Source organism: Rhagoletis pomonella, unplaced genomic scaffold, assembly GCF_013731165.1.
Source record: "Rhagoletis pomonella isolate Grant_MI unplaced genomic scaffold, Rhpom_1.0 Rhpom_scaffold_00004, whole genome shotgun sequence".
In the NCBI taxonomy this organism is placed as follows: Eukaryota; Metazoa; Arthropoda; class Insecta; order Diptera; family Tephritidae; genus Rhagoletis; species Rhagoletis pomonella.
The window spans coordinates 75,954,345-75,976,055 of NW_023458558.1; the positions used below are offsets into that span (position 1 = coordinate 75,954,345).

The 21,711-nt window shown below is 34.3% G+C and overlaps 1 protein-coding gene across 1 annotated transcript in view; it reads right to left on the bottom strand.

The window, feature by feature from the left end:
- Positions 1–21,711, bottom strand: part of LOC118738082 — a gene marked incomplete at its 5' end in the record, with an annotated part of 312,005 nt that overhangs the window by 144,667 nt on the left and 145,627 nt on the right. The window contains 2 exon segments of the mRNA XM_036469005.1: positions 1,524–1,722; positions 1,950–2,108. Coding sequence (XP_036324898.1) covers positions 1,524–1,722; positions 1,950–2,108 — 358 coding nt within the window.

The window sequence follows — 21,711 nt, forward strand, 5'->3', positions numbered from 1 at the left end:
GATAACAAAATCGATAAATATCGATAACAAAATCGATAAATATCGATAACAAAATCGATAAATATCGATAACAAAATCGATAAACATTGATACCCAAATCGATAAATATCGATAATAAAATCGATAAATATCAAAAAAAAAATCTATAACAAAATTTACAAATATCGATAGCAATATCGATTAGTATCGATATCCAAATAGATAAATATCGATAACAAAATAGATAAATATCGAAAAAAAAATCTATAACAAAATCTACAAATATCGATAGCAATATCGATAACAAAATAGATAAATATCGATAACCAAATAGGTAAATATCGATAACAAAATCGATTTTGTTATCGATAACTATCGATATTTATCTATTTGGTTATCCATATTTATCGATTTTGTTATCGATATTGCTATCGATATTTGTAGATTTTCTTATAGATTTTTTCGATATTTATCGATTTTGATATCGATATTTATCGATTTGGGTATCAATATTTATCGATTTTGTTATCGATATTTATCGATTTTGATATCCATATTTATATATTGTGGTTTCTTTATTTATCGATTTGCAAACCTAACAAAAATTTTTAAGTTAATCGAAAGTGTGACATCAAATTTGATGTCCGATATTAAAAAGAATGTCTCACATATAAAAAAAAATATTAAATATTAAACAAAAGAAATATAGCGAAAACTGTTCAACATAAGGCATTCTATTATTGCCACTATTGCAAATTACCAATCCCGAATGTCCCGGGATTCTTGGCAAATAATCCCGGGATTTTCGGGACTTAAAAAGTGAAATCCTTGGTGTCTACTTCTTTTTCTCAACTAAAATTGTCTAATTTCTAAAGGTTATTCAACTGGTTTATCTTATTTTGGCATTGGACTTATGTTTTAGAAATGTGTTTCTTATTTTATTGCTAAATGGGAGGGATTACAAAGGATGGCACCTTTTTTGGCCCGTTAGTTTTTCTATTTGGCACATTTTGGCACTTTTTTATCCTCAATATGGCACCTCATAGCGAAGGACAGTTGGCAGCCCTGGTTGTACCCCATTAAATTTAAGTAATAGTGCCTCAAGAGGCTAAGATTTCGCATTGAGTTTCGAATTTTTTTTTCGGCGGTGTTATTATCTATTTTCTTCCATACAAAAAAAAATTGTCGATCATAGTAACTGTGTATGGAAAACAGTGCGTGACACCGCCAGCAAAAAGAAAATTGTCAAAAATCAACGGCATTTTGTAGATACTTTAAACTAGCATATGGACGGTCTGCACCTTTTTTGAATTTTTCTAATTTTTGTACAAAGTTAGAAATTTGGATTTACCTGGTTTTTGTTAAACCATGGCATTTAGTAGCGGGGTGTAAAACAAGTACACATAGTACCAGTAATTCCTTTATTTTCGCATTAATATATATATTTTTTCGAAAATAAAGATACGGGCGTTATTCATATGAAATGTACGAGTAGAGTAGCGTTTTAATTTGGTATAACATAGCACCTCTTGTTGCATACATACCATGCCGACTGCTTGGCGCGTGGAAGCCAGTGCTCATACCCCCGGCTGCACCAATGGAATGAATTAAATTGGATTTGTCGTAGCCTTTACACACGATCATATGAATTTCGTTGCCAGCATTACGCAGAATGTTCACGGCATCCTGATGCGAGGCTCCCAACAGTGAATTCCCATTGACTTCCAGTAATCGCATGCCAACCTAAAGCAAGCACAGTAACAAAGACCAACAATTAGTTCAAATGAAAATTAACAAATCTACGTAAATAAAAAGATTTAGCAATGGAAACGCAGTCACAAATCATTTTGGAATCTCAAATTACATAATTTCGATTTTGCGCCTATTTTCGTAAACAAATGACTTTTTGAAAACTCTCTGACTCATTGAAAACTGTTGCTCCACATTTCTTATGACAACACAATACATACCTTCAGCCTTCCGTCACGCCTTGCTGCACCGACTGAATTAATTTTTGACACAAAAACGCCCTCATCGGTGGGATCAACTGGATTGCCACGTTGGCCATTAAGACCGCCCTTAATGTGCATTCCCAGCCGTTCGCCTTCAGCTTTAATAATGACGATTTCCTGTGATTTATAATAATAAGCAGTTATAAATATAAAAGTGCAGCACAATACCAAGGCTACTGCCATTTGCAGCACCACAGTCAAAAAGAAATACTACTTATTTACATGTACGTAGATACGTATGTCTTAAGTTGAAGGCCATACACATTTTGGAAACGGAAGAATAACGAATGGAATGAAGTGAACGATAGAAGCTAACTAAAAGAAATACGCTTATTCAAAGAGTGAATAGCCTAAGCGTATGCATTCCTTATTTTTTATACATAATTCCCATTTGTATTCGCGATGGTGAATACTTACAGAGGTAATGGAAAAATAATAAATTATGCGCAAGTACATATTTGATAAAAATGTGCAATATTATTATGCGAAAAAGTTGGTGATTTAAAAGTGATAGTACAATTCATACGCAAACAGAAAGGATTTGAACATATTTAATAAATATGTATAGACAAATGTGCATGCAAATGTTCCGAATAAAGAGAAAAATCAACCCGCTGCCCATTACAAATCTAATTAAAAGTTATATGTATGTCGCCGTTTGTGTGGCAACATCAAGGCGCTCGCCCCAAATCGGAAAAGAAACTCGGCCAAACACTAACTCATGTATAAGCGCCAATCTATTATGGTATGTATTTTACTGAAACTTGGCAAGTATATTGCCCCAGTTCCGAGGTAGGCTAATATTTAAAATAGTCACAATCGGCTAAACTACTATACACTCAGTAATCGTTTATTGATCTCTACTACACTCGGTTCATAGGGGTACGTACATATGTACATATAGCCCGGTCAAGTTAGACATTCAAGGTTACAATAATTCGCATAAGGCTGATACGACTGTTGCAAATACCATTATAAATGAAATGTCAAAAGTCCCCATCAATCTCACGTCTTCAAACAAATATATTCAAGGTCACATAAATTTAATCTTTGCATTTTTCGGCAAAATGGTAACGTTTATCACAAAAATAGGTGATACAAAAGTGTAGATTATGCAATTATCTATAAAAACGGTCATAACATTTTTCTGCCTAAGGATTACCATATCTGAGATATAGCGATTCAAAAAATTGTGTTCTCGAAAATATGCACAATTTTATTTACACTGTACTTGTGGGGTAATGTTTTTGTTACGTTTTTTAACCTGTCTTCCCGGGTAGGCCTACTGCACGACTTATTGTAGTCCTATTTAACTAAATAATATTGCAGAAAAAAAATAATACCATTGGAAGTGATCGCCGCGGTGCATTTTTTTTTATATATGTACATATACTGTTCAAAATTTAGGTTTTAATTTTAAACTCTTTGTACTACATATATGACCAAACTAAATTCAGTTTCAAATACAAACCTTCCAAGTTTAACAAGTAAGAAAGTCTAAGTTCGGGCGGGGCCGAACATTAAATACCCGGCGCAAGTATTACATATATGGCTTTTCACCTTTCCGAAAGCTACCGCTACATGGTAAGCCGGGGTGTATCAATTTTGAATAAATAAGCGTCCTTAAATTTCGAAATATTGACGTTTCAAGCATTTCTAAAATTTACCGTTATATGAAAAGCCGTAATTTTAGTCCGATTTCAGTAATTTTGAACGTTTTGCTTTTATGTGGCAAGCACAATAACCATACCGAGTTTGGTACAAATTGGTGGAACGGTTACCGAGATACATATATGTGATCATAAGTGGGCGGTGCCACGCCCATTTTCCAAAATGTTATCCTGGTACCAAGGCCAATAACTGTGCCAAGTCTGGAAGAAATCGGTGCAGCGGTTGCCAAGATATACACATGTAACCATAAGTGGGCGTGGCTACGCCCATTTTTCAAAAATTTATAATATTCTTATTTTTCGTCTAAAAGTTATTGCAAATATCAATTTTGAGTGAATAATCTTCAGTAGTTACTAAAATATCGCAGTTTTCGTATTTCTGAAAATTACCGTTATATGGGAGGCAGGCGTGGCTATTGTCCGATTTTGCCTATTTTCAATACCATCCGTCCTACGCCCGAAAGAAGTACACGTACCAAGTTTCGTTAAGATATCTTAATATTTACTCGAGTTATCGTGTGCACAGACGGACAGACGGACGGACGGACGGACGGACAGACAGTCACCGCTTAATCGATTTCTCTTTTCATCCTGATCATTTATGTATACATTTGTCTATATCTATCTCGATTCGTTTTGCCTGTTACAAACAACCGTTATGTGAACAAAGTTATAATACCCTTGTGCACAAGTGCGCTCGGGTATAAAAAAAGAGAGAACATATCTTGGGTTTAGAATTTAAGCAGTTCGGTTTAAATTTTAAACCCAAACATTTTCATAATAAAGAATAAAAAATCTTAAATTTCATGCTCCGTCCGATGGGGATTGAACCCGGTAAACTTGGTAGCAACCAATTGTATCAATCATCTTTGCACACTCAGCTACAGCCACGCATGTAAATGTGCTTTCATACGAGTATGTTCAGTTTGAATCAATAACCAAACCAAATTTTCTATATATGAAATTATAATTAAAACATTTTGGTTTGATTTTTATACCACGAACTTTTTGGACTAAAATTTAAACCAGAATATCCCTGCAGTGAAAAGCCAAACCAGTGTATGTGCCTACCAGTTCGACAATCTCAAAGAACTTAGGCGATCAGCGACATCTGCCTTTGAAGTGCCAAAGCCAAAAATAAAACGCAATTAATTGCTTTTCTCACCAATGTCGGCTGTGGCGTCACGTGAAGACTGCTGGTTCTGGTTCTGAAATCGCAGGTTCGAGGCCGCTTGGAGGTGGTTAAGATTTTTAAAGTTAAATAAATGTAAGTAAAAATAATTTATTCAATTTATAAATAAATAACAAATTTGAAAATCGAATTGCATTGCAAAAAAAACATTTAGAAAGAAATATAAAAACAAAGAAATTAAACAAAAATATTTTTTTATTAAATTTAAAAATTACAATAAACAGCATAAACAAAAAAATAAATTTATTAAAAATAAAAATAAAATAAAAATTGAAAATAAAAAAAATTTTCCCTGTGCCAGGATTTGAACCTGGGACCTCAGGCTAACCATGCGAGTGCTCTGCTCTGTCGCCCATTGTGACTGTTGGAGCGTCGCGAGCAAAAAGGCACACTTATGCTTTTCACGGGGCATGAATTGGCAGACTATCTCATCAACTGATATGATACTACTAGTATTTATACTAGTAGTTGCTGATGCATAGCCTCACAATTGACATCTCGTAGGACATCGCAATGTTAAAAATACCAGTCGCTAACATTGAAAAAGGATAAAACGTGAACTAGTTCGGCTGAAACGCAAACCGGTAGAATTCTAGTTCATAACTAGTAGCTTTCCCTGCAGGGATATTAAAAATTGCTTAAAACTATTGACTATAAAAGATTAAAAGGGCAGTAGTCCCAACGCGGTTTAAAAATTAAACCCAAATTTTGGACCGTATAGCTGGTGAATCTTAAATTTTTTTCCACAGTAGTGAAACTTATTAAATTTACTATCTTCTACGTAAACGATATTTTGCAACCGGATTAGTAGTTTAGGAGCTAATCATTGATTCATCGACAATTTTGCATAATTAAAAAAAATAAATAAAAAAATACTTTCGGTAAAAAATATTAATATGAAGAACCTGTCAACTTTTGGATTCTTGCACGTCAAAGCATGATCTTTCATAAATACAATAAAGCCCTGCCCATATAAATTGAATATTAAATGTAGAAGTTATGAGTACCTAAGTAGAGATACATACAAAAATGTCTACACAAACTTATGTTTTGCATACTATGGAGAACACACCTTTTACAACAATTTTGAATCACTATGTCTCAGAAATGGTAATCCTTAGGAAGAAAAACGTTGCAACAGTTTTTATAGGTAATTGTATGATCTACACTTTAGTCTCGCCTATTTTTATGATAAACCGCACCATTTGGCTGAAAAATGCCAAAAAGAAATTTATGTGACCTTTGACCTTGAATAAATATTTTTGCAGACATGGGATCGATGGGCACTTTGACATTTCATTCATAATGGTGTTCGCAACACTCGTGCCATTTTTCAGCTTTATGCGAATTTTTGTAAGCTTACCCCTATTTATTGAGCTAACATATTTTTATCATAAGCTTTGTTTCATGACAGAAATACTGCCTACCGAGGCCGCTATTAGAAAAAACCTTTTTATGTTTTATTTTTTGATGTTGGTCAGAACCTGGGCTCGAACCAAGGCCCGCTGAATGGTAAGGCTCACTGCTAACCACTACACCACAGCGGTCATACAATATATGTACATATCGCCGTTTAAAGTACACAACCGCATATCGTGGTTCTGAAAAACCTCGTCACTGACTTTTGTGCCAAAAAAGATATTTGCTCACCGGAGGAAGCTCCTGCCACAAAGCCCTGATCCATTCATACTAAAATATCGATACTTAGTCATAACAAGAAGGTATAATTATGGATAAAAGAAACAACCGTTTTGAAATAAAACAAGTTTTAATCTCTCCTATAAAATTAACGAGATTTTGCATTTTCTTTATGCGCGGTTTTGTACTTTAAACGACGATATGTATACAGCGTGGCGACGAATAACTGTTACCCAGGTCTTTTTTGAGAAATAAAAAGGTCCTTTATAGCTTTTGTGAAAAAACTATTTTATTGTTAATTTTCCACAGATTTTACTTTAGTTGTATTAATTAGTTTTTAAATTGTAATCCTTATTTCCATTTGCCAGCAGTAAAACTTTGAGAGAAAAGTTCACTTAGCACGCAAGTCTTTTTCAGGTTTTTTTTTTTTTCTTAGGCATCGTATAAAAAATTACAAAAAAAAAAAATAAAAACTGTAAAGGGTTGTTCGAATGAATGGCCGTCCTAGTCACCAGTTCCGAGTTTATTCGATTTTAGAGTATGAAGCCTTATGCTGGACAGAAGGGGGAGTATAAGGGACTCAAAACGGAGAAAATTAGCCTATGGTTACAGAAGATATGGAATAAATTAATTGACGAATACCTGCGCGCCAAATGAACTTTTCTTTCAAAGTTTACACTGCTGGCAAATGTAAATAGGGATTAAAATTTAAAAACTAATTAATACAACTAAAGTAAAATCTGTGGAAAATTAACAATAAAATTGTTTTTTCGCAAAATCTATAAAGGACCTTTTTATTTCTCAAAAAAACCTGGGTAACAGTTATTCGTCGCCACGCTGTATATGGGCAAATCTAAAAAACAGGTACACTTTCAAAAAAAAATATTTGAATTTTGAAATTTGTGAGCACACCTATGTTTTATATCTCATTTTATTCGTAATCTCTTAATAAATCGATTAATATAAGTGTAATTCATTTTCATCAAGTGCTTCAAAAGTTAAACGAGGAATAAACATGAAATAGAAAACAAAAGAATAAGCTGGGTTCAAATTACGCTGTTCAAGTTGTAAGCTTTGAGCAATGATTTTGAAAGTTGAACTCACTTAATTCGGATGCTCTAAATTCAATGGCATGCCCCGTTTTACCAGATTGGTTCCGGTTTTTGAGATAACGATACTTGAAAATTTGATTGAATATTAACTATTTTATAAATAACTTCTTCAGTTTTGAAGTTATTTTACTAAAATTTTGCACATAACAGTTTTTTAATATTACCTTAATTATTCCTTAAAATTATCGAAATGGGTTCACTTTAACATATAGATCCAATACATTTGATTACTCAGATATGTGTTTTTGCGCTATAACCAGTGTTGCCAGGTCTTCGGCATGAAAAAACCTCCCTTTTGGTCTGAAAAAACGTCATTTCCTACCCAAAAACGTCTTTTTCAAATGTATGCACAGTGAATTGCTCTTATTAAACTTTTATTGTATACAAAGGTACATACATAAGTATTTACGTAAGGTATATTAAAATATCATTTCTACAGAGCACATTTAAAATTCATTATAAACTGCTTTGAGATCGTTATATAAAAATCATTTTATACATACAGTTGTGATCAGCTGATTTAGTCATCAACATTTTGATTGTGGCTGTTTTTCTTTTGTTTATTTAATGTTTATTATTTTTCCATAAAACCCTAGCTTTTTATATAACAAACAAAATATAAATCCACATTTCACACTTTGTGCAAAAATTATAAAAAATCTGCAAAATTTTACGGTCTGCTAAGAAGGAACATAGCAATATTTCAGCCGTTTTTGCGTTCATTACATTTTCACGGCAGTCTTAAAAAAGTCGCCTACTTTTTTCTGACTTTTTATGCCGCTACAGCTTTTTTGGTGCTTTTGCGAGCATGCGTGTTGCAATAGATCGACTCTTCCTGATTTGGCTTTTAATGTGCAATTGCAAACATTGCAATAAGCCTCGTAACCTCAAGTGTTTACAAAACCAGCCTTTGAACGCGGGATCCTTAGTCCAAGAATCCAAAAAAATGCGCGTACGCTTGGTTTGCATCATAGTTAAGTCATCTCTGTCCAAAGAATAAATATCTTTTGTAGAAAAGTGCTGCGAAGAAAAGCTTGTAAAGATTTGTTAAGAAAATAATTCAAAATTAGTTCTACTTACAAGATTTAGTAACAGAGAAAAATTACTGGGAAGTTAAAAAACGTAATTTTTTACACAAAAAACGTCCGAACGTCAACAGGATACAAAAAACGTCCAAATGACGTTAAAAACGTCAACCTGGCAATGCTGGCTTTAACTCTAACTACATATCTGAATAATAAATTGTATGCGTGCTATATATTAAATTGAACCTATACCAAACTTTAACCTGTTTAATTAGAGGAGTTATAACGCAAAACAACGGCTCTGATCAATCAGTTGTATGGGAGCTAGATGTTTTAGTGAACCAATTTGGATGATTTTATGGAATAGTTAAGGCAATATTAAAAAACAGATATGTGCAAAATTTTAGTAAAATATCTTCAAAACTCAGGGAGTTTTTTTTAAATAGTTAAAGTTTAAGCAAAGTTTCAAGTACCGCTATCTCGAAAAGTGGAGCCAATAGGGTAAAACTGAGGGCGCCATTGAATTTAGAAGACTCCAATCAAGTACGAGAAACTATCAGAACATTTATCGAAAAAAAGTTGCTTTGATACCACTCTCGAAATATTCTGACTAAAAGAAGGAGCATCATTAAAAGCAGTAAATCAGGGTTTTTACACACTTCTAGAGACACATTTTTTGAAGCATTTTACAGGTATATGTAGTTTTATAAGGACTAGCAGTTATAGAAAGATTTAGATCGTTTCGACGTATTTTAATCAATTTTTATCAATTAAGGTGTTTTTGAAATAAAAATTACGCTCAAGATCGCAGAATATTTTATATTTAAAAGTTAGTTTATTCTGAAAGCACACCTCTTCCTAAGGTATCAAATTATTTGTAACTAGACTAAATGCAGCTCATACATGGGGAGACCTTAGGTTCGGCCACTAAAAAAGATTCTGGGCACCATTCCAGCAACCCTACACAAGCTGGATTACATTAGTCCACATTCGAAAATAGGTTTTCTACCAAAATTCCAGACAGAAGCGACTGGGTAAACCGCTCGGACTTAGATCCAGGTTCTACCGCTATCTTTACGGACGGGTCCAAGCTCGACAACTGAACTACGTTCATCAAACTCTGCGCTCGATGCAGGCGTTCCCCTGTCTTCGAGTAAGCACCGATTGAAATCTATCTTCATTAAATTGGCCAACGAACGTTGGGCGAAAGAACCAAGCAACCGACCGCCCTATTATTAGCACAGTGGTCGGTATAATTACACACTGTCGTGCCTGCAGGGACGAGGAGGAGGTGGAGAGCGTAGAACACTATCTCTGCCATTGCCCCGCCCTGGCAAGGTCAAGACTTGCTATTTTCAACGAACATGCTTTTCGCTGTTTAGCCGATCTCGACTCTGTTGACGTCCGCGACCTTCAACGATACGTTAAGGTTACACGATGTTTCAATCATTTGGGAAACTACTGTAAGTACTGTAAGTGCAATAAATTAAGACAAGGCGTTTGAAGATGTATCTTTATACATATGTATGTACATTAGAATGGTTTTATTGTATATGGGCGGATTTTTTTCCTGAAATTTGTAAGAGCTTACCTCTAGAAATGTGTCATTTAGTGTAAAAATACAATTGTTATATTTTTCTGCTTTAGCTTGCGACCGATTCTATCTAAACCTACAAGTTTACCATCATAAGATCTGCTTCATTTGAAATCTGGCAGCACTCTACATAGCACAACTTTGTTATCGACTACTCCAGGCATGGGCATATTTACCCGTACGGGCAAGCGAGCCCATTCCGCGGGCTAGATCAAGGGAAAATCAAGGGCAAACATGAAGGGGACAACGAATCTTACTAATACACATATACCAATGAGAGCCACTGCATACGCATTCTGAAGTAAAACGGCCCACTCTCCCAAACGTACCACTCTCCCAAACGTACGCCACATACCTCTTCGTCATTTGAATAGCTCAACCTTTTAATCCTTAGTATTTTCGTTTTTAATTTTGTTATTTAATATTCATTACATCCGATTTTAAAACTTTATACAAAGTTAAAAAAATGTCAACAAAGTGGTACAATAAAGTGCAAGTTTCAAGTGTCTGTAAAATAGCGGTGATTTTTGAAACTTTTTTTGGTGATGGTGCTGCGCATTTTCTCTCATGCAAAGTATGCTCGACAAAATTTTTATATGAAATAAAATGCGCAGCACCGTCAATAAAAAATTTAAAAAAATTTCAAAAATCAGGGCTATTTTAGAGTCACTTGAAACTTGCACTTTATTGCACTATAATTGAATGGGCTGCAAAACTGCATATCCGACATTTTTCTAAAAATATTAGTAACTTATTCACTGCAGGTCATTAGGATGACACACTCCTATGTTGACCTTTTTTAAGAAGTGTTTCCAGCTCTCAAGAAAACGAAAAATCATACAAAATGCTGCCCAGGAAATGGAAAAGAAAATTTACAAAAATATATTAAATAAACAAAAGGAAAACTGTAAATACTAAGGATTGAAAGGGTGTGCAATTCAAATGACGAGGAGTGTATATGAGCAGATGTGATCACTACCCCAAGCAGTGTTGCCATAACTTTTTGGACGAACCGGCTAAATTGGCAAATAAAACCGGCTAAAATGTTTCAACTAAATTTCACATGTTTTATTTAAATAAATCACGAGTAAAAAGACTATTTCTTGGAGAGTAGTTACAAATTCGAGCCGGAAAAAATTTTGCCAGCAAGAATTTGCAATTAGGAAAAACATATGATTGTGGCACATGGTTGGATTTTTTGTCGACGATAATTTGAATAAACCAGTTCGTTAAATTTAAAAATCTACAAACTGGAGCGTTTTAAAATGAAAAATGTAAGTTAATACTTGTTTACTTAATTAATTTAGTTAATTCCAATGATTTGAAAGGTACTCGGCAAAAAAAAACTATCTATTACTATTACTATCTGATATTTTGAGTGATAATTGTCTTCCCTACAAGGCCTTTTCAGACTGACCGATTCTCAATACACTCAGATAGAAACCAGTACACATAAAAAACGCTGTAAAAATTTCCTTTCAATTTTAAGGCAGTAAAACAACGACCTTAAGTTAACATCAACCGAGGCCATATGTTGACAAGGGATGCAAAATCACAGTTACACAAAAGAACTGGTCAGATTTTTCAGAAATCCCTTCAATTCTGATGTAAAATATGATGCCAAAAGGCTGCAGATCTCCCATTTAGATGACCGGCAGATGTCTCGTAGGATTCCCAGAGAGTTTTGCTTTACATAGAAATTTGTGCTCTTTTATTTTCATTTTGACTCACTTCAGTGTTGGTTCCTTTAATTCAAGTTGGCATTCGGTTTTTGGAATTTAAATAAGTTCTCAACAAAAAAGTTTGTTTAAAAAAATACATATGTGTACATAGTTCTTGAAAATATCAATTTTTCCCTTACCTTAAACCTTTGGGAGTGGGCAAAAATGATGTTTTGTAATTTAGGAAGAATTGAATACGCGCTATCTGGGAAGACAATATCTACATGTAATATATATTCTGTTTGTTGGCACTATATCCAAACACAAACGAATCTTAAGCCTCTTAACAGTGAAACAATTTCTTATTTTCTTTCTTATTTATTTCTTTGCGAATACAACTTCACACTTAAAATTAAGACGTTTATAACTAACATTTTATGAAGAAAATCCCTTCTTCGTTTAAAATAAAAATAAGCGAAATCGGCCCAATTTCATACAACCCTGCCTGGAAATGGAAACATATATACATATTTGAAATTTAATAAAACAAGACAAATAGCAAATTCGGCTAAAAACGGCTAATTTTTTTCTGCAAAACGGCTAACAAATCGGCTGCCGGCTAAATCGAAATTTCTCCGGCTGTTTGCTATCGCAACCGGCTAAATCTAGCCGAAAAGGACTAAAATGGCAACACTGACCCCAAGTAAACGCGAGCTGAAAGTGTGATTGTTACTACGTTTATACGCATGCATAAGTCGCTTTAATTCATTTCGCCGCGATTCAAAACATATGTATAAACTGAATTTCAATTCGCTTTGAAAGAGCGAAGTGTTTTGGCTCACACTCCAATTCAAATCGGTAGTTTATTTCCCCAGACAGTTAGAAAGAGTGTATAAACACCGCTCTCAGTCAAAGCGAATTGGAGATCAGCTGTTCCGCTCAAATTCCAAATAATCGCATCAGTATTTAAAAGCTGATTAATAATAATCGTTCTTTTTCTTTGCCACGATTTTATAATGCCGAATAAAACTAGATTTTTATCACTTTCCATTATGTTAACTTATAAAATGTCAAATGAAAACTGCTAATTTTGTTTGCTTTTGAAGATGGTTACTTTGATGCCGATATAAAGTCGTAAGCACTGGAGCGATTTTAAAATGAAAAATGTACGTTAATACTTGTTTACTTAATTAATTTAGTTAATTCCATTAATTTGAAAGGTACTCGGGGAAAAAAAACTGTATTCTTAATCGGAATGCAATCTCAACCACAGTCCGACCGACAAAGAAATTGAAACGTATGTTGAAGAAAGTCGGACTGACAAGATATATACCCGTAGACCCTTTTTTTTGCCCCTCTGAAAGAATTTTAAAAATTCTATACAAATTTCTTTTGTTTGAAATGCAACCGTGGACACTAGCTGGCAGAAAAACTTTCAAATTTGCGTTCGTACAGAAAATTGCAAGTTTCTCTACATAAGAGAGAATTTGGGAGCATTCTTACTATCTTACTATCTGATATTTTGAGTGATAATTCTAGCTGGATTTTCGACGAACAAACCTATTGTCTTCCCTACAAGGCCTTTTCAGACTGACCGATTCTCAATACACTCAAATAGAAACCAACACACATAAAAAACGCTGTAAAAATTTCCTTTCAATTTTAAGGCAGTAAAACAACGACCTAAAGTTAACATCAACCGAGGCCATATGTTGACAAGGGATGCAAAATCACAGTTACACAAAAGAACTGGTCAGATTTTTCAGAAATCCCCTCAATTCTGATGTAAAATATGATGCCAAAAGACTGCAGACCTCCCATTTGGATGGCCGGTCATATGACCAGCAGATGTCTCGTAGGATTCCCAGAGAGTTTTGCTTTACATAGAAATTTGTGCTCTTTTATTTTCATTTTGACTCACTTCAGTGTTGGTTCCTTTAATTCAAGTTGGCATTCGGTTTTTGGAATTTAAAGAAGTTCTCAGCAAAAAAGTTTGTTTAAAAAATACATATGAGTACATAGTGCTTGAAAATATCAATTTTTCCCTAACCATACACCTTTGGGAGTGGGCAAAAATAATGTTTTGTAATTTAGGCAGAATTGAATATGGCTATCTGGGAAGACAATATCTACATGTAATATTTATTCTGTTTGTTGGCACTATATCCAAACACAAACGCACCTTAAGTGTCTTAACAGTGAAACAATTTTTTATTTTCGAAGTTTGCGAATAAAACTTCACACTTAAAATTAAGACATTTACAACAAACATTTTATGAAGAAAATCTCTTCTTCGTTTAAAATAAAAATAAGCGAAATCGGCCCAATTTCATACAACCCTGCCCGACATGAAAATTTTGTCCGCGATAAGGCCATTTCTAACAGATTTTGGGTCGCTTAGTCAAAAATGGAAACATATATATATATTTGAAATTTAAGAAAACAAGGTAAATAGCAAAATCGGCTAAAAACGGCTAACTTTTTCTGCAAAACGGCTAACAAATCGGCTGCCGGCTAAATCGAAATTTCTCCGGCTGTTTACTATCGCAACCGGCTAAATCTAGCCGGAAAACGGCTAAAATGGCAACACTGGCCGTAAGTATAAACACCAGAGCGAAATGTGTACGGTGTCAATGCGCTTTCAATTAAGTCGATTATTCTGTGCGTATAAACGTAGTATGTGTTAAGCTGAAATTAGTCAAGAACGTAAACCTACCGGTACGTAAACCCGAGTCAGCTGACACGATCTGTTTTACCACAGCGCAATGTAAATGAAAACTCAACACCGCATAATTTTTCTGTAGTTGTAGCCCGTAGCGCAGAAATCTGCGGAAATTAGATTTTTCCGTGTCAGCTGATTTCTCCTTCTTTAGATGGTTGCCACTTCGTCAGTTATACAGATGGTAAAAAAGATATAAATCGTATTCAAAATATGTTTAAAATATTTGAAATTTACTATTGAATAAGGTTTTTGTTAAAAACTAAGTAGTTTATATTTAGCTAAAATCTATTATAGCACGAAAAATTGTAGTTGAAAGGGTAAGTTTATGAAAATGCATTGATGAGTGGCAACAGTGTAGTAAGCAACACTGAGGGCTCCAGTAATCGACAAAATTCTGCGTATACAGACTGCGTTTATGTATACGTTCTGCGTTCTCGACTAATTTCAGCTTTAGTGTGCCAATTACGTTTGAATGATTTTGCGTTCACTTTGTTACGCTCTCGCATGCATACACATGTTATGCTTACGCTCTTTAAGCAGGCGCACACTCTCTTGCATGTTGCCAACTTTGTGCCTTTCGCAATAAATTAAGTGCGTTTAGGGAATTAAAACGCGAACATTTTTTAGTTTAGCGCTTGTTTCGTTCTTTGGCGCCCTTTTCAAGGTAATTTTACAATAAAAACGTGATTCTATGGTGACATTGTATTTATTTTGTTCATTCATTTATTGATTCCAAAAGTACGGAAAACTTTATCCGTTGACTTACACATATGTTAGTGTTTGGTCGAGCTTTTCCTCTGGATAATATGATCCCAAGTAATCCAAATGCAATATTTTCACACAGTCTCTATCACTGAATTCACAGAATATTCTGCTAATTAGCTGGGTGTGCGCATTTGTACAAAAGTAAGCAATTGCATGAAAATAAAGCCGCTGGAGAAACCAAGTAAAGTTTTGCAAATTGTTTTACGAATAAAACAAAAACGTTTTACTAAATAAATTGATTAAATTAATTAACTGCGCATGGTTGGAAATATTTACAAGTGGCATTGCGTGATTACTTAAAATATTTCAACATACAGCTTTATATGCAAAAATACCATTAAACATAATTTTGGTGTTTTTTTTTTTGGGAAAATTGCACTATTTTCAATGTTTTGGTGCTTTTTTAAATAAAAAACTTGGCAATACTGATCACTAGCTGACCTTCATCGAACGCTCTTTGCTGGGTTCGGAGTGCAAAAATGGGAACAAAAATCAAGTTTTCGAAGTAGATGTGCATTTCTTATCTTTATAAAAAACAATTCATTTCTCCTCGTATCACTGTATTCTAGGACTAAAGAAGGGGCTAAAGCTGCCTTTACAAGGGTCGATTTCTGTACACTGAGGGAAAAAAATTTTAGAATTAAAAAAACGTGCTAAATTTAAAGAAATACGCATATGAAAGAGCACCAGCCCAACTCGTTTTAAATTTGAGAATGTACGTTATAAAATATGTCGTTGCGAAGTGCACAGAAGCTTTTTCGTTATACGAAATTAAAATTAAGAAGAAAAAATTTAATTTTATGTTCCGTCTGATGGTAATTGAACCCGGACGCTCTTCATGCTACCACCCAAGCGTCTTTGCACACTCAGCTACAGCCATACATGTAAATGTGTTTTCAAATGTTGAGTTTGAATCAACACACAGCGCACGATTAGTGCATGATGTCGTACCATGTATGTACATATGTATGTATGTATGTGTTGTCACCGCTTTGCATGCTTTGTATACATATGCTTTCTTAATTACATATGAAAAAGAATCCGTGCAGTGAAAATGCTTCATTTCAATACGGACGTATTTGATTTGAATATTTCCATTATACGTAGTGTATGTATAATGAAAAAATCCATTTTGTTAAGAATTTTCACTTGATTTAAAAACGAACATTTTTAAACGGTAATCAAATAAATTTTTTTTTTATTCTTACAACTCGTTTTTTTTCTCAGTGTAGACTGGAAAATCGACTTGCCAAAGCATTTACATTTTACGGTTGAGATGTCATTTACACGGGTCGAAATTGGTTGAACGACAAAAATCTACTAGAAAATCGACCCGTGTAAAGGCGCCTATAACCCAGCGAGCAATTATCATTAAAGTTAAAATGCCTTGGTTAAAATTTATAAAAAGTTATTTCATTCTTGCTTTACCGGGACAATTGTTACATCGGTGGGCAACGACGCAATTACAGAACTTTAGACAGAACAATCTTTTTCGATCGGGTTCAAATCGGGTGATTGTGAGGGCCTATTCACGAATTCAAGTGTATTTGCAAAGGTGCTGTAGCTCACCAATGTAACAGTCGTGTCGATAAAAAGGTAAAATATAACTTTTAATTTGCTATTAAAAGCCCCACCGCCTTTCTATTTGAAGAGTAAATTTGTTGATGCAACAAAACGGAGCAGATTTACAGTTGAGCGAAGTAGAGGACTAGGTTTCAAATTATTTCGACCAAGCGGAACAAATCTACTCCTATCGGAGCCAAGTCCGAACGATGGCTTATTGTGTATATGAGGAAAATTTACGCTCTTTGTTTGGTGCACAAAGTCAGTATTGCCGCAGCCGTACTGCGATGAACATGATGTCGGCGGAGATATAAATAGTTTTTTCGCAACTTTTCATGCCCTTCCTCCCTTAAACTGTTTTTCCCTTTTTCTAGCCCTTGCTCGCACCTTCACTACTGCGCGGGCAAAATAGTGCCCATGTCTGGACTACTCGATCAGCCGTTTATTTAGTGTGCTGGTTTTGCTATCGTTGTTTTTTATTACAGTTAATTTTCATATGCGTAACTTTAAAAATAAGTGATGTGGAGAGCAGAGAACTTCAGCAAAGAAAATTGATTTTGGGCGAATTCATGCAAAATCCACACATCTCCCAATATCGGTTAGAAAAATTGCTGAAAGTTGGAAGGTCGACGGTTCAAAATGTATTTTCAAATATCAAGAAAAATTGCAGCATTGTGCAAAAAAGCGCAAGAGTTTTATACACAAAATGGAATCAACATTGTAATAAAACAGGTCAATCCTCCGAATTGCCCAGAGCTGCAAACGATCGAACGTTATTGGCCCATATGAAATCAAAATTAGAAAAAAAAACAAATGCACGGCTTCAAGAATAACGCAGTTCTGCAGAATGTGGCGAAAACAGGCTGAATCGATCGGCGAAAGGGATGTCCAAGTATTAATGGCGGGTGCCATCTCTAAAGTACGGGTATTTTGGCGTGGAAGTTAATTCTAATAATATTTGAAAATATTTTATTTAAATAGAAGTAAAAGAAGGTTCTAAAAAAGTTTCGACTGAATTATTCACTTTAAATTAGTTTTTTTGCTATTTAATACCTTCCAGATTTCAACTGAAGCAGATCTTATGTAAGGTAATTTTGTTGACTTTAAACTCAATTATAATACATTTTCTTCAAAAATATACGGTTTCGAAGATATTTAATATTTAGGACCGTTTTCTAATGTAAGCAGTAAAGTTGCCTTTACTAACAGGGCAGATAAATTGTTCCTCAATTTAAAGTGTTTTCGTTTTCTTACCTTGCCGATTAAACTAAATTTGTTATTCCGTATAGTGAAACTTCACTACATTTCCGAGAGTGAAACCTCACTACATTCGTCATAAAATTGCAAAGGTTGGCAATGCAACATAAGCAAATATAGAGCAAGAGCAACTGTTAGCAATAACCAAAACCTTGGTTGAAATATCTAATATTTCTGACTCATGAACCAAAACCAAAACAAAATTTAAAGTTGGGTGCAAATTTTAAAGGTTGCATCGGGTGAGCCACAGTTTATCGATTCGAGAAATTAATGCGCTGATGAACGATGAAAACGAAAGCTCGTATATCGAGACGATAAAGTGGCCGGTAAATTAAAGGTTAGATGAGAAAACGGCTCTTAGGGCCGTTTTCTAATGTAAGCAGTAAAGTTGCCTTTACTAACAGGGCAGATAAATTGTTCCTCACTTTAAAGTGTTTTCGTTGTCTTATCTTACCTGTAAAAATAAATTTGTTATTCCGTAGAGTGAAACTTCACTACATTTCCGAGAGTGAAACTTCACTACATTCGTCAAAAAATTTCAAAGGTTGGCAATGCAACATAAGCAAATATAGAGCAAGAGCAACTGTTAGCAAAAACCAAAACCTTGGTTGAAATATCTAATATATCTGATTCATGAACCAAAACCAAACCAAAATTTAAAGTTGGGTACAAATTTTAAAGGTTGCATCGGGTGAGCAACAGTTTATCGATTCGAGAAATTAATGCGCTGATGAGAAAACGAAAACTCGTATATCGAGACGATAAAGTGGCCGGTAAACTAAAGGTTGGATGAGAAAACGGCCCTTAATGGGACAAATTGGTGTAAATTTGTATTGGCACTTTATAGCAAGACATGAGAGATTATTTCAAAATATCTAAACGTCAACTGTAATAAATGGATATATTGAACAGATTTCTTTAATAACAATAGAAAAACAAATTACAGTATATTCCGTTTAGCTACCTATTCTCTTAGGTGCATTTTCCGCTTACGCGTAAAATTTTGCCAAAATACTGCTTCATGAAATGGATTTTGTACGAAATTTGAACTTTTACCTGCATTTCCGCGTTGCAACCCCTTTCCGTTTAACAGTCCTGTTTTTGAGTAAGTTTTATTCGATTTACGAAAAATACTTCTCTTACCACCACTAAAATGTTTTCAAACTTTATTTTGCTTACAACATATCACTCCTTTTGCGAACCTGTGCCATTACCCTAATCTGAAATCAGTAGAGGCGATGAAGACCCAAAAGAATCACCCCTATTCTGGTTGTCCTAAGTCGTTCCCATCGACAGTCGTTCGTTGAATTATGTCGTAAATAAAAACATTAACGACAGATTTTAACACGTTTTCAATACTTCGTCATATTGAAGGGATAATAGGAATAAAAATTTGTAGTAGGTTATGTCTTTGGTTGCCTCATAACGTCAATGAAATTCTCAAATTTCGACGAACGAGTGTCATTTCAATAATCGGAATAGGGCCGGATATGATAATGCCCCTGTAGCTGCTAGTGTTAAAGAGGCCTTATTCGTATTAAATATTTAAAAAGCTTTCATGAAAAACAGTATTGAAACAAGTTTTAAAATCTAAAACAAAACAAATCACAGTTTTTGGTTTCCGTTTTGCTAAACATTTCGCTTAAGTGCACCAAACCATTTGCAGTGGAAGTAAATGGAGCTAAACAGAATATACTGTATTAATAAAAATGTTTTATTATGTTTTTTAGGTTTTTTAAAATGCAAGGTACAATATTTAACAAAACGAGTAAGAAAGTCTAAGTTCGGGCGGAGCCGAACATTAAATACCCGGCGCAAATATTAAATATGTGTTTTTCACCTTTCCGAAAGCTACCGCAACATGGTAAGCCGGGGTGTATCAGTTTTGAGTAAATTAGTGTCCTTAAATGCGAAATATTGAAGTTTCAAGCATTTCTGAAATTTACCGTTGTATGAAAATTGGCCCTAATTTTAGTCCGATTTCCGAGTTTGGTACAAATTGGTAGAACGGTTACCGAGATACATATATGTGATCATAAGTGGGCGGTGCCACGCCCATTTTCCAAAATTTTATCATAAACGTATTTCTTGGTAAAGAATTGTTGCAAGCATCAATTTTGAATAAATTAGCTTTAATATTTACAGATTTATCGAAGATTTTGTGTTTCTCTAAATTACCGTTATATGGGATGTGGGCGTGATTATTGTCCGATTTTAAAAATTTTCGGTCATTTGGTATGTTGTATCAAGGCTAACAACTGTGCCAAGTTTCGAAGGAATTGGTGCAGCGGTTACCAAGATATACATATGTAACCATAAGTGGGTGCGGCTACGCCCATTTTCTAAAAATTTATAATATTCTTATTTTTCGTCTGAAAATTATTTTAAATATCAATGTTGAGTGAATTATCTTCAGTAGTTACTAAAATATCGCAGTTTTCGTATTTCTGGAAATTACCGTTACATGGGAAGTGGGCGTGGTTACAGTCTGATTTCGCCCATTTTAATACCAACCTACCTTGGATAAATGGAAACCTACATACCAAATTTCGTTGAGATATCTCAATTTTTGCTCGAGTTATCGTGTACACGGACGGACGGACAGACGGACATGGCTTAATCGATTTCTCTTTTCATTCTGATCATTTATGTATACATTTGTCTATATCTATCTCGATTCGTTTTGGCTGTTACAAACAACCGTTATGTGAACAAAATTAATATACCCTGGAGCACAAGTGCGCTCGGGTATAAAAATACAAATAAAATGGCACAATTCATTTCTAGACAAAAACTTATCTAAAGGAAATTTCGTACTGTAAACACTTATATATATTTTATTAATACTATTATTTTCAATATCACTCATCAGACAAGGGTAGACAAACGGTACTTTCAGGGTAAATCCGCAGACAATCCGCTACCACTTGAATGGTTTTTTATTCTCATCTTGTGTCCTATTAAATTCTTAAATTAGCTTAACCCATCTTGCAGCCGTGTCGTTTGCTACCCTCAGTTTGGACCTTGAAATATTCGAAAAATGGCAGGCTTTGATCCGAAACAAACTTTTTAAAAAAGACATCCTGAACAAGTTTTACTCAAAGACCGTAACAGTTGCAACTTTTATTACACCGTGCGACAAGACCCAAAAATTTTTAAAACACACGAAAAAATCAATATAAGTATTCACAAAACCAGCAGCCAAATATCGTATAACTGCGTTTTTAATTTTTCCCTCTGACGTCGGGATTTTTTTTTTAAGCACTTTGAAATATCTAGGATATGATCGAATAAAAAAATTGTTTAGAAGATTTGTTGCATTGTAGAGTAACAATTTGGTTATCAGTTAAAAGGAAAAATTCTGTAGAATTAAACAACAATTTAATTTGTTGGTGCCCCTTTAAAAATTTATTCTTGAATATCCTTGGAAATTTCCAATATTTATTTTTGAAAAAAATATATGCCAAGGACTAATATGTAAACTACTACATCCTCGAATTTCGTCCTTCTAACTTTATTAG